Source organism: Lasioglossum baleicum, chromosome 17 (assembly GCF_051020765.1).
Source record: "Lasioglossum baleicum chromosome 17, iyLasBale1, whole genome shotgun sequence".
Classification (NCBI taxonomy): domain Eukaryota; kingdom Metazoa; phylum Arthropoda; class Insecta; order Hymenoptera; family Halictidae; genus Lasioglossum; species Lasioglossum baleicum.
Window position 1 is genome coordinate 10895657 of NC_134945.1, and position 12799 is coordinate 10908455.

General features: G+C 36.8%; 1 protein-coding gene across 3 annotated transcripts in view; it reads left to right on the forward strand.

Annotated features, from left to right (window-relative positions):
- Window positions 1-7222, forward strand: part of Dip-lambda (Dpr-interacting protein lambda) — a 233757-nt gene extending 226535 nt beyond the window's left edge. For all 3 annotated transcript variants that reach the window (XM_076442160.1, XM_076442159.1, XM_076442161.1), the window contains 2 exons: window positions 1456-1626; window positions 3478-7222. In XM_076442160.1, coding sequence (XP_076298275.1) covers window positions 1456-1626; window positions 3478-3827 — 521 coding nt within the window. In that variant the 3' untranslated portion in view covers window positions 3828-7222. The remainder of the gene's footprint in view (window positions 1-1455; window positions 1627-3477) is intronic.
- Window positions 7223-12799: the final 5577 nt, after the last annotated feature.

The window sequence follows — 12799 nt, forward strand, 5'->3', positions numbered from 1 at the left end:
AGGGTCGCGAGCAGCACGAGTGGCCGGCGAAGGGTTGTTACCCCCTGGGAATATAGTCTCAATGTGTTAGCTAAGTTACGCGGACAATCATTGCGCTTTATTTTGTCTTATTCATTCGACGTTTTGTTCCGAGTCGCCGTCGATTTTTCTCCTTTCGCGTCGCGTGTCGTTGCGTCTGCCCGCGTCAACATTTCCGACGAACGCGTCGAAGATGCGCGGCGGCCCACAGTGGGGAAAAGTGACCTAACCCGATTCAAAAAGAAATAACTTTCGATAGAAATGAGGTAGAGCGATGAATTTTTTTTAAATTAAAGCTGAAACTTTGCAGAATATGGGAAAAATAGGGAGAATACGGTACGAACGGCTTTTAACCTTGAGAAAATTCGTTAAACTTTCACAATTTCAAGAAAATGTGGTTTCTCCGTTACCACGGGCGGAAAAAAATTTTTTAATTTTTGCTATATATCATTTCCCGTAGATTTTTTCACGCTGATTTCAAATCTGGTCTCAAAAGTCCACGACCTCTGGCCTTTTCAAGAAATCGATTTTTGTGAACAGAACTAATGTAATCATTTTTCGTTGAAATGATTTGACAACCCACTAGTTTCAAGGTATATTGTATTCTCATATATAAAACACAATAAAATTAAACATAATGAAGTATTTGAACGTTTATTTGACGTATATCACTTGACGAACGATCACCCGATGTATCGCTGCGATTGCCGCTGGCACTCCCTGTAGGCTATGTGTGACTGATACGAAGCATGGAAATCGCGCTGGAAAAAATGTGTCGACGCCCAAGGATCCTACTTTGAAGAAATTTAAAGGTTTGTACCGATATGGTTAATAGGTTTTTTTTTAATGTGGTTGCATTACTTTCCGGACAGACCCTGTATGTATGTATAATTGTATATGCGCTCTATGGTTGAAATTGAAAACGCAGGAATTACATTCTGATGGTGTAGGAGGCGCTGTACGAACCGTCTGCTGAAAATCTGCTGCCTGCGTCTCCTAGCAGACTCTGCCGATTTTCTGCCATGGCAGGTTTGGCTGATTGGGTGTCAATAGAAGAAATAAACGTCTACGAAGCACCTATATCTCGCAATTGATGCCGACAATTTTTATTTTACATAATTCGTAATCCAGTCGTTGTGTATTTAAAAAATCCGTCTTGCAAAATAATAAAGTAATGCATCCGGATGTGCGATAAATAATTTGAGTTTAAGTTAAATCTTATTTCGAGATACACATAAAGGTTCCCGCAACGGAGCAGAATATACAAAATGGTTGTCTTGTAGAATTTTTCGAGTTACACTGTTCGACTGTATTTTTGGAACGGTATGTTTCGGTAAATTTCTGCGGCACTGGTGCTCCGTCAAACGAACGACACAGACGAGAACTGGAGGGCCGGCAATAATTAAAAACCCGCAATATTCTCGTTTCTCGGTGCAGACGGAAAGCTGCTGTCCAGTGACAAATACGTGATGTCAGACTACGCGGTGAACGATTACACCCGGCAGATGAACCTAACTGTCAATTCCCTGGAAAAAAAGGATTTCGGCGAGTATGTTTGCTCGTCCGAGAACGCCCTCGGCAAGGCCGACGGCGTTGTCCGGTTACAAGGTAAATAACAATGACACACCAACCACATAATCACCCCTGGTAACTTCACAACTATTTATTTCCACGCAGTCTGAATAAATGAATAAGTTGATACAATATTAAATTGTGCTCATTTCAAACAGATATTTAAAAAATTGTTGAGCAAACTGTGGAAAAAATTTGGTGTATTCATATACACTCCTCAAAAGAATTAAGGGACCACTTCTGCGAACCCGAAAAATTGCTCCTACTTTACGTGATCATAACTACATCAAAAATTGCTGTATCGGTATCGTTAAACAATGGTTTGAAAGCTTGAAACCTCTAGTTTCGGGTGCTCTGTTTCAAATTGTTGCTATGTTGGTTTTTTACAAAGTTATAGCGAGATGAAGACAACATTGATTTTGAATTGAAAAAATGATTACATTAGTTTTGTTCACAAAAATCGATTTCTTGCAAAATCCTGAGGTCGTAGACAAATTTTCAGACTAGATTTGAAATCAGCGTGAAAAAACCTACGGGAAATGATATATAGCACGTTAAAAAAAATGTTTTCCGCGCGTGGTACTGCAGAAACCACATTTTCTTGAAATTCTACCTGTTCAACGAATTTTCTCAACGGTAAAAAACGTTCGTACATAATCTTCCTATTTAAAAAATTTCATCACTCTACCTCATTTCTATCGAAAGTTCTTTGGTTTTGAATCGAGTTTGGTCCAATTTTCCACTGTGGGCCGGCGCGGCGCGCGGTGGCGTATTCGGAGATGTCAGGCAGCCGCTGTACGTGGCGCGCTAATTTCTGCGAAGCACTAACTTCAAACACAGCTGCCATAGGTAAAAAATTGTCGCAGCGAGTTCATTGGGTCCTCAATCGAATCGGCAGAATCTCTGCTACAATCTGACGTTCGGACCATGATATTACGATCATTTCGCGCCGAGATACAGCGAGTTAAAGGAAAAATGGAAATTGTGCATATTTTAAGCATATTATCAGAAAAAACCTGGTATATCGAAATGTTAATGAAATTGAAAAAACAAAAGGAGTGCCTTGAAGAGAAAGAAACGCTCTTTCTATTGCTTTTTTGCACAAAATTCTACGATAATTTTTTCGCTTTCTAGAGCCAGTTAAAGCTAAAAATCCCATATTTACTTCAATGTTGAATAACTCGAATAAAAAAAATCGCACAATATTTCACAACCACATAATTTACACAGAAAAGATAGCCCTTCCAAATGATATTAACGCGAATCATCAAAAAAATTTGTTGCTCCCCGTGTGATGTTCCAAAGTTGCACAAAATTTTTGTTAACCGTCAATGTTGTCTTTATCTCGCTATAACTTTGTAAAAAACCAACATAGTAACAATTTGAAACAGAGCACCCGAAACTAGAGGTTTCAGGCTTTCAAACAATTGTTTAACAATACCGATACAGCAATTTTTGATGGAGTTATGGTCACGTAAAGTGGGAGCAGTTTTTCGGGTTCGCAGAAGTGATGCCCTAATTCTTTTGAGGAGTGTAGTTCTAAGAAAACTAAGCAACTTTTGTTGGAAAAGTTTTTCGTCATTTCGTCTTTATCAAAAGTTATAACGATTTTAACATGTACCGAACGCGTGTCATTGGGCATAGGAGTGCAGGGGCCGTCGCCGCACAGAATCCTAACGCATTCAAACCGCCATACACGCTAACTGAAGCCGAATTTCGAAATACTTTTCCGACAAAAATTTCTTCACTTGTCGAGCCCTATAGAACCGCATAAAAATTTGTTGACATTTTATTTAAAAAATCGGAACTGCCCAATATTTTTCGTACTAGAAGTATATGTATACACTCAGATAAATTTGTTACGAAGAGACATATTTGTTTGTGTAGAACTGTTCCTTCCCGTGAAAACAACGCCCAGCCCCATAGCAAAGAACATGGACCGGAAACCCCCTAAGAAACCCATAATATCGAAGGGGAAGAAAAAGAACCATGGCGGCAAACGACCACCAGGAAACAGTTTCGACGACTTCGATTCGGCCGGCAACGAAGACGACTTAAGTTCCACGCAGATTATGGGGGGCAGCACTGTCCACGAGGGACATAGAACGGAACGGCCACCAATTTTACCGTCGTCTTCACCCCCATGGGTTAACAAAAATGCTGCCAAACCTAAGCGACTCTCGACGTCGATCACAATATTTTCGTTTATTTTCTCAATCATGGTTTTTCTTATGTAAAAACTATATACTGCCGGAAATGGCCACTGGAAGTGACGGTAGCGCAGGATTTGGGGTGGGAATGAGATAGAGATGAGCGGAGAATTTTTTGGTATATGATGGTTTGCAATTTTGTTTTTTCTACAAACAAAAACCTAAAATCAAAATTATGAAATAAATCAAATATAAATGTACACTTCATTTATATGACAATTATCACGAATCGCCAACAAATGATTTCGATCATAAATTATTGAAAAATATATTACTATGATTATTTTAAACATATTTAGGATATTATCAAGTATCCTTATAATCATAATTTCGCTTAAATGAGAATGGTTACGTAACGGAATAATTGAATTGGAGGGAGAAGAGATCGTATCGAAGAGGAGAGAGGGAAAAAGCAAACGGTAGGAGAAATCTCTCGCGCCGAGAAGAAATATAGGTCTTCCTTTTATTCGATTTAGAACGAGCTATAGTCAGTGTGTGCGACCAAATACAAGGGACTTCTTCAAAAAAAGAATTTTGTAAATAGATAACATGATTGATACGATAAGAAATCAACGAACGATCGCACGGACTGCAGCTAGATGCGCCAACGAGAGGTCTTCATATCTATAAGTCTTCATATCGTGACTACTTAACAAATTAACCTAATTACAACACCTATTTTGCGCTCTTATAACCAACCCTCTCATGTTTGCGAAATTTTTGTGCCGTAATCATAGGAGCTATTTGAGTAATTCTTGCAGAGAAAAATTCTATAGACTCTTCTGAATACGATGATATCTTTGTTACGACTTTATGAACATTTAGACGTGTCTAAATAATTTTTTAGTGACAGAAATATCACTGTATTCAAGAGAGTTTGTTGAGTTCCTGCAGTAAGAATGGTTTGAATAAATTTTATGGTTGAAGCGCAAAAAATTCGTGAAGATATAAATTGAAATATTGCGAAGTTATTTATATATATTTAATTATAATTTGTTATTATTTAAGTGATTAACAACTATCAATAAGTGTGTACGCTCTTCACAAAATAGTTTAAGAACTAACATGAAAAAAGTCTTCCGAGAATTCAGATTTACAAATACTATCTGCACTCATACAACGTCGGACTCGCATAATTTACAACTGTTTATTTCATTTTTGCATGTAAAACATAACAACATTCACAGAAAATCAATTAACATATTTACTTCGGCATTAGAAATATTTTCTAAAAAAAATTAAATGTTATTTGGATCAGGAAAAAATTGACCAAGATAAAGAAATACAGAATTGTCAGCAAAATTAGCAATTCAAAATTTCAGTATGACAATTTCGAACTCGTTAAGAGAATGATTGAACGAATTTTTTAATTACCGTTGTAGATGTATATGGTATTAATTCGAGTTCAGTAGCTGTCATTTTAAATAATTATTAAATAAATTAATTGCTAAATAATCTATAAATAAATTTATTAAAAATAAAAATATAAAAAAAATTAAATATGCCTAACGCTACATGTATATGAAGACTTCGATGAACATTGTCAAAGTCCAAGCATACTTCCGTTGTCTAAGAAAAACGTAAAAAAATAACGTAATTAATTATTTATTAAGGACGTTTATAAACAATAAATAATAAAGGCTTCGGAATTTTTCCTGAGCTTTTTTCATCGACATAAATATAAATGTAGTGACTGTTAATTTTCATTTAGAATTTCGCTGCTTCTTATGACGCCTAGTCTTATTTACAAATTTTATTTAACGATGCCAGTCTCTATTTACCATTGTTTTTTATACAGTGAAAGAATGTATTATAAATTAGACACACTTGTATTCATTTTAGTTTTACAATAGAAGAATAGAGAAACATTTATTGTTTTACAGAATATGTATTACAAAAACATTCATCTTTGTCAAACAAATCGAGAATTAACATATTTTTAACTGATTATAAAATGTATAAAATGTATTAACTTTGTTTCAATCCTCAATGGAATTAGAAAATTAATTTCACAATTCTGTTTAGTCATAATAATAATAATATAATAATCATTGTGAAAAGCATTGTTATTAAAACTTGTACATACAGTAGCGTTCGAACGAATTAATAATCGATGCTGTAAAAAGTTTGTCAACTATGTTCGCATGCAAATTACAAAAACAACTGAATTCATTGAAAAACTATCACTGTGCAACTATTTACAATTTTATTTTTTTTTTAATGTTAGTATTTCGAGAAAAAAAGTTTATCAAACTATCGTGTTAATTAACAAATACATTTAATAGTTATCGTACCTCTTTTTCGATAAGATAATTATAATCAAGTCAACAATATCATGAGCGTATTAAACAATTAATTGGAGACATTTTAAGGTTTAGATTTATTTATATTCGTTTACGTTTATACAATATATGTGTACAAGTCCGAAGAAACAGAACACCTAAATATCTCCGTTACTTTTCGTTGTACAAAAAAACTTCTTAGGATAAAGTTACACTGTTTGAAAGGCCACATGTAACGGTGTAAGGGAAAAAATTTTCAAGGTCATTCTTTTTACAAGATTTCAAGGTCATTTATATTTTAAAATGGAACGAGGTATTTTTTAATACATCAATCGATGCAGCTGGACATTCGTTATAAAAAAGTACTAACCCATGTATGTCGAAAAGTTAGAAGTTCAGGAGATATTTCAATTTAAATCACTTTAAAACACCATTACTGGCGTAATAAGACGTTACACAAGTAAGTAAACGCTAACATCAATTTTAATTTCAACGTAAATTTTTCAATTTCAACTTCAATTTTTCAATTTCAATTTGTTAATTTCAAATCTTTAATTTTATTTTCAACGTCAATTTTTCAATTTTAATTTCAACTCTTCAATTTACACTAGCAAGTAAACGCTAACGTCTTATTACGCCAGTAATGGTGTTTTAAAGTGATTTAAATTGAAATATCTCCTGAACTATACTAACTTTTCGACATACATGGGTTAGTACTTTTTTATAACGAATGTCCAGCTGCATCGATTGATGTATTAAAAAATACCTCGTTCCATTTAATAAAATATCAATGACCTTGAAATCTTGTAAAAAGAATGACCTTGAAAATTTTTTCCCTTACACCGTTACATGTGGCCTTTCAAACAGTGTAACTTTATCCTAAGAAGTTTTTTTGTACAACGAAAAGTAACGGAGATATTTAGGTGTTCTGTTTCTTCGGACTCACCCTGTATATATCGATTGTTTAAGTTACAGTTATATTTATGTATATTATATAATTATATTTATTTATATTCGTATATTGTGTGCTTGGTACCAAAGAAGTTGCATTTCGTATATTAGTTGCATAGTGCGTAATAAACAAAAACTGACACACCTTTCGCCAAAATAATTTACATTTGAACCAAAAAAAAAAATAAATCAGAACAAACCACTAATTATATAATTTCAAGTAAAATATTCTTTCACTTCTAGCAATTGATTTCTTCGGTATCGTGACTAGTTTACTATATCAATATTATTTATTAAATACCATTTGCAAGAACGAAACTTCACGTCACTGAAAATCCATTAAAAAATATCGATTACGATATCGGAACGATCATTAGCAATAAAACCGTTTCGATGAAATCGAATGGTTATAAATATCGAGCTTTTAAACGATCTGCCGTTCGGGAAACACTATTTCGATTTGAACACGTCACGAGAATAGAAATACATATAAACCAATGTTTCCAGTGAAAATCGTTTAAACCTTAAAACGCAAAAAAATGTTTGCGTTAAAAAGCTGTTCCATTTTTGAGGAAAAGAAAATTCAAAGAATTCCTACAAGCATATACTATACAATTGTTAGATATTAAAGAGCAGATGGGAAAGAAGTTGACTTATAATATAATTAAGCGTGCGTATACTAATTATGAATTGACCAAATTGATTTGAATCGCTTGTTAAGTAGAGCAACTACGGTAGTCCGTATGCAGAATGGAAGGCACGACAATAAGTACGTTATAGTGGAGTCCTGTTTGATTGGAAAGTTGCCTTAAAAACCTTCTGGGCATGCAAGGTATTCTTCCAGATATCACTACGGTGATTAAGCATTCACGTACCGGGTGACCCAATTTAAAACGACCCACTCGAATATCTTTGAAATGTTTCGAAGATAATCGAATTTTATTGAAATGGGTCACTCTGTACATAATTAAATTATGCAAGAAAATTTTAACGTTTTGTAGATTGAGACAGAAGCCTTGAAATACATAAACATATTTCTGCTTGATTTCAATTGCCAAAAAATTTGCATAGAATGTCGTTTGTTTGAAGAAGTAAACGATGTGTATACGATGTATTCATTTCTTGATAAACAGTTATTGAATGGCTCGTGAATATTGGCCCATTGGCATTTGAGATTACTCGCGGTGACATTTGAATTTTAGGAAAGCAGTTTGTAAATACAGTCGATTGTATAATACGTCGATATCTAATGGCAATATCAATGATAGTTTGCTGTAATATTTTTTGAGAGTGTGTAATCATCGAAGTGGATCAATAGTTGGAAAATTCGCAGAAAATTTATGAACTTATGGGAATCTGGTGTATATAATGATGTGAGGACAACGATTGGTATCTGTTAGAGCTCTTACTATCGTTTAGTACTCGGGTACCAACTCAATTGACATCTATGTACTCATTTATACTCAAATATTCCGGTAATACATCCAAGTACTCAGATACCACACCATATTAGTCCCAGGAAGATTACATGAATCCGAATACTCGAGTACTCAAATTACAGTTCGAATACTCAATTATCAATTTCCAGTTAGAGTTATATTCACTCATTTTAAATCCGAGCATGCGAATATATTCAAGTCCTCGCCCAATTTATCTGCGAGAGAAAAAACTCGAATCCGAACAGTTAAGTACTCAAATTCCAGTACGGATACTCAATTACTAATATTCAAGTTCAGATGTTCAAGTAAATACATGATAATTCACTCGATTTCAATTCTAGCATTGAAATACTGAATTTGGATCGGGATACACAAATACTCATGTTGGATCCGAGTACTTGCATACTCGTTTAACAAATATCCGAGTATCCGAATGTATCCGTGTACTTGAATTCAAATGTTTGAGTACACAAATTTTAGTTCGACTGCTCAAGTACTCAGGTTCAAGTTCGAATACACGAGTACTCGGATTCGGATATTTGAGTACTCAAATCCGTTGGATTTCGATCCGAGTACTCACTTAATCAAGATTCAAGAAAAAACACTCGAATCTAGATTTCAAATTCGTGTATTCGAGTACTCAGATATAAGTTCGGATACTCGGATGCTTAAATATTCACTGAATTTCGATTGTACAGAGAAAATTTTGGTCGGAATATTTGAGTAGTCCATGGTATTCGTACGTATTCGATGTGTGTACTCTGTGTGAGTACTCCGAGTATTTGAATACTCGAATAGTAAGAGCCCTAGTGTCAATGGTTCAATGGACACGGGAAAAAGCCCCGGTAGATTTTTAAGGCCGGAGCAGACTGCTTTGTGCGATGTCTTGACAGTGAATAAAAGAAACTACTAACAATAAGTGGATATCCTCTAATAAATAATAAGAACAACATAGCGAATTTATCGGCGCTAAGGATTAAAATACATATACACAGCAACGATACATATGAATCATATAGGACCATGTTTTATGTATGTACATAATATCTTTAACAACAAAAAAAGCTACGCATACACGCATATACATTAATTGTAAATAATGTAAGTGTTGTCGATGGAACGTTAAGACGAAAGGCAAATTATTAAGGGAGGTCGATATATATTATTATGATTATAAAATATACTGTATAATTGTAACGTTGAACGGGACTACGTTTTATACGACGCACGGTGCGGTGTAAGCTAGTCTCAGGATGTAACATACCGAAGCTGATAAAAGACAGAACATTTAATCGTGTTTACCTGTAAGTGAATGTGGAAACTTGCTCGTTCTTTAGATTTCTCACAACGAACTTCGAAATCGATTTTATTCTCGAGAAGGGAGCCGGTGTTTCTGCACTTTGAACGCATTGACTGGTGCATCGGGACCACGGTGTATTATAGAGGTGTTACGACTAAGCACCTCTGTAAGGTTGAAGTTTTGTGATAGATAGAGGTTAGTTATCTGGTCGCCGCCAGATGGAATACTAGGCACCATCACGCTTTTGCGTGTCCATGTAGCCCAGGGATGAGCACGGGTGGGACCCCTCAAACGCCTGCTTCTCCCACCAACCTCTCTTGCATGCAACGCGCACCTTCGTCGCATAGGCCGCGATGCGCGAAGCCTTCGCGAGACATGCGCACTGCTCGCTACGGGCGAAGCGCGTTCTTTCTCCATGGTAACGGTGGAGCTGGTGGGAGGCAGTGGTAGTGGGCGCTGTGGTGTGGACCAGGCTTGCCATATTCCGCGCGGTACCAGGCCCCTTACCGCTGCGCCCCTCGCCGCGGTACTACGCTGAGCCCGCCCCACTCTTCCCACTACACTGACGCGTACCGCGTGGAGCAAGCTAAGTTAGCGGTACGCGTCAGTGTTAGTGGGAAGAGTGGGGCGGGCTCAGCGTAGAACCGCGGCGAGGGGCGCAGCGGTAAGGGGCCTGGTACCGCGCGGAATATGGCAAGCTTGGTGTGGACAGTCTTGCCTCAATTGAGGCAAAAATGCCCATCCCTGATGTAGCCCATACTAAGTAAATATGTATGCCGCGTACATACCTTAGTATGGGTGGTATGGGCTACATCAGGCATGGGCAGAAATCCCCTTGGCGGCCGTAGTTGCTCCGAGCACTATAATACACCGTGATCGGGACCTATGGAATTTATGAGAAACCATTGTTGATCTTTTGTTGGCCAAACAGAAATCAATTCTTCAAGTTCTTTTGCCCCTTTTCTATGCAGATTTTGAGAAAAGTCAGACAATCACACACAATTGGATAACTTTTTAAAATATTATTAACACACAAATGATATCGAAAAATTCCCATATAGTCGAATTAAAAAGTTTTTGAACAATAATATCAAATGTAAAGATACACAAAAAATTGATGAAAGATTTTACTTGTGTTTAGCATACAAAAGGTTAATAAAAAAATGATGATACTCATATTTAATTAAAATCATTTATTCTATAATTCATATTTTTAACTCGAAGTATTTTATTCATTTATTGCCGACGTAATAGTCAATGCGTTAATATTGTATAACGGAACTTGTATTATTTTTAATATCAACTTAATTAACAAATTGTATCGGTTGATGTAAATTAATTTTTTATAGTAAGATTTCTTGATCTTGCACCACGAGCCTTCTTCCAATCACAATGACACAATTATTTAAACAAATACTTCGAAATGCATTTAATAAATGTGTTTAAAATTTTCTGTTTGTTAATTGAATTGTACAATGCCAATTTGATTATGTATTGTAGAACAGTGTTCGGCAACGGCAGCGCCTTTTCAGACCGATCTCGGCTTGCTAACGCTTCCTTTCGTCTCGCTCCCCGTGACGGCCCTAGTCCTCGAGGCAGCTCAGGCGCGTACCTAACGGGGAACCTAGTGATACGGGTGTCCCCTGGTGTCCCCCTAGTGCGCTACGCGCAGTTCATACGGTCTGGGATAGGTACGCGCCTGAGCTGCCTCGAGGACTAGGGCCAGTAGGGCCGTCACGGGGAGCGAGAAGAAAGGAAGCGTAGCGAGCCGGGATCGAACTGAAAAGACACTGTCGAATACTGTCGATCAGTGTTCCGAATGTTCCGATATGTTGTATCTTTTCTCGCGCATGCGCGGCGATTTCAGGTTAGATTCTCGATGAAATGGAGTACTTTGAGCACCCCACAGAATTTTAAAAATTGATATTACAATTTGATTCTGAAAAATGAATGTATAACATGTGTATTTGTGTATATTTTTGTCCGGAATACAATTGTTTCGGTACATTCCTGCCAATATAACTGCCTCAGGGCTCTGGTACCACTGATGCCAAGGCTGTGGTACTGTGGTACTAAACCATACCCCCACCATAGCCTACTATTGCCCCTACGTATCCTTTCCAACACGCCCGCGCGCTACACTCACCAGCGTACCTCTATGGATACAGTAGAGGTACGCTGGTGAGTGTAGCGCGCGGGCGCGTTGGAAAACAACGTAGGGGCAATAGTAGGCTATGGTGGGGGTATGGTTTAGTACCACAGTACCACAGCCTTGGCATCAGTGTCTGGTACCTCATTATCCTAATATAGATACGTTACTGTTTTGGCCACGCCAGTGCTTCGATTGTGCCCAACATTTTTCGTACGATGGATGCCCGCTAGAGGCGCTGCGCGGAAAAACAGTAACGTATCTACTATTGGGTAGCAGAGCGGCCAGAGCCCTGAGGCAGTTATATTGGCGGGAATGTATTGAAATAATCTTACCGGACAAAAAGACTCCAGGACGTGTCCTACGAGTTACAAAATATACACAAATACACTTTTTATACATTCATTTTTCAGAATCAAATCATATAAATTTTTTTAAATTCTGCGGGGTGCTCAAGGAACCCCATTTCATCTACCCAATAGTAGATACGTTACTGTTTTTCCGCGCAGCGCCTCTAGCGGCCATCCATCGTACGAAAAATGTTGGGCACAATCGAAGCACTGGGCCACGCATGCGCGAGAAAAGATGCACCATATCGGAATACTGCTGCCGATAGTGCCGATGCCGACCACTGTTTTAGAAGAAGTCCATGTCCATGATACAGATCTTGCGAATTCGGCGTACTAATACAAAGATTAGAATTATTGATTGCATATATCATTTCTATCAAAAAATTTTGCTTTTGTAAATAATGAAGAAAGTTAACAAACTTATGTATTCATTTGAATTGATTATAAAATACGCATATTTACTTGATACTTTTGTATATTATGCACGAATGCAGATGAATAAATTCAATTGTTAACTCACCTCCACAT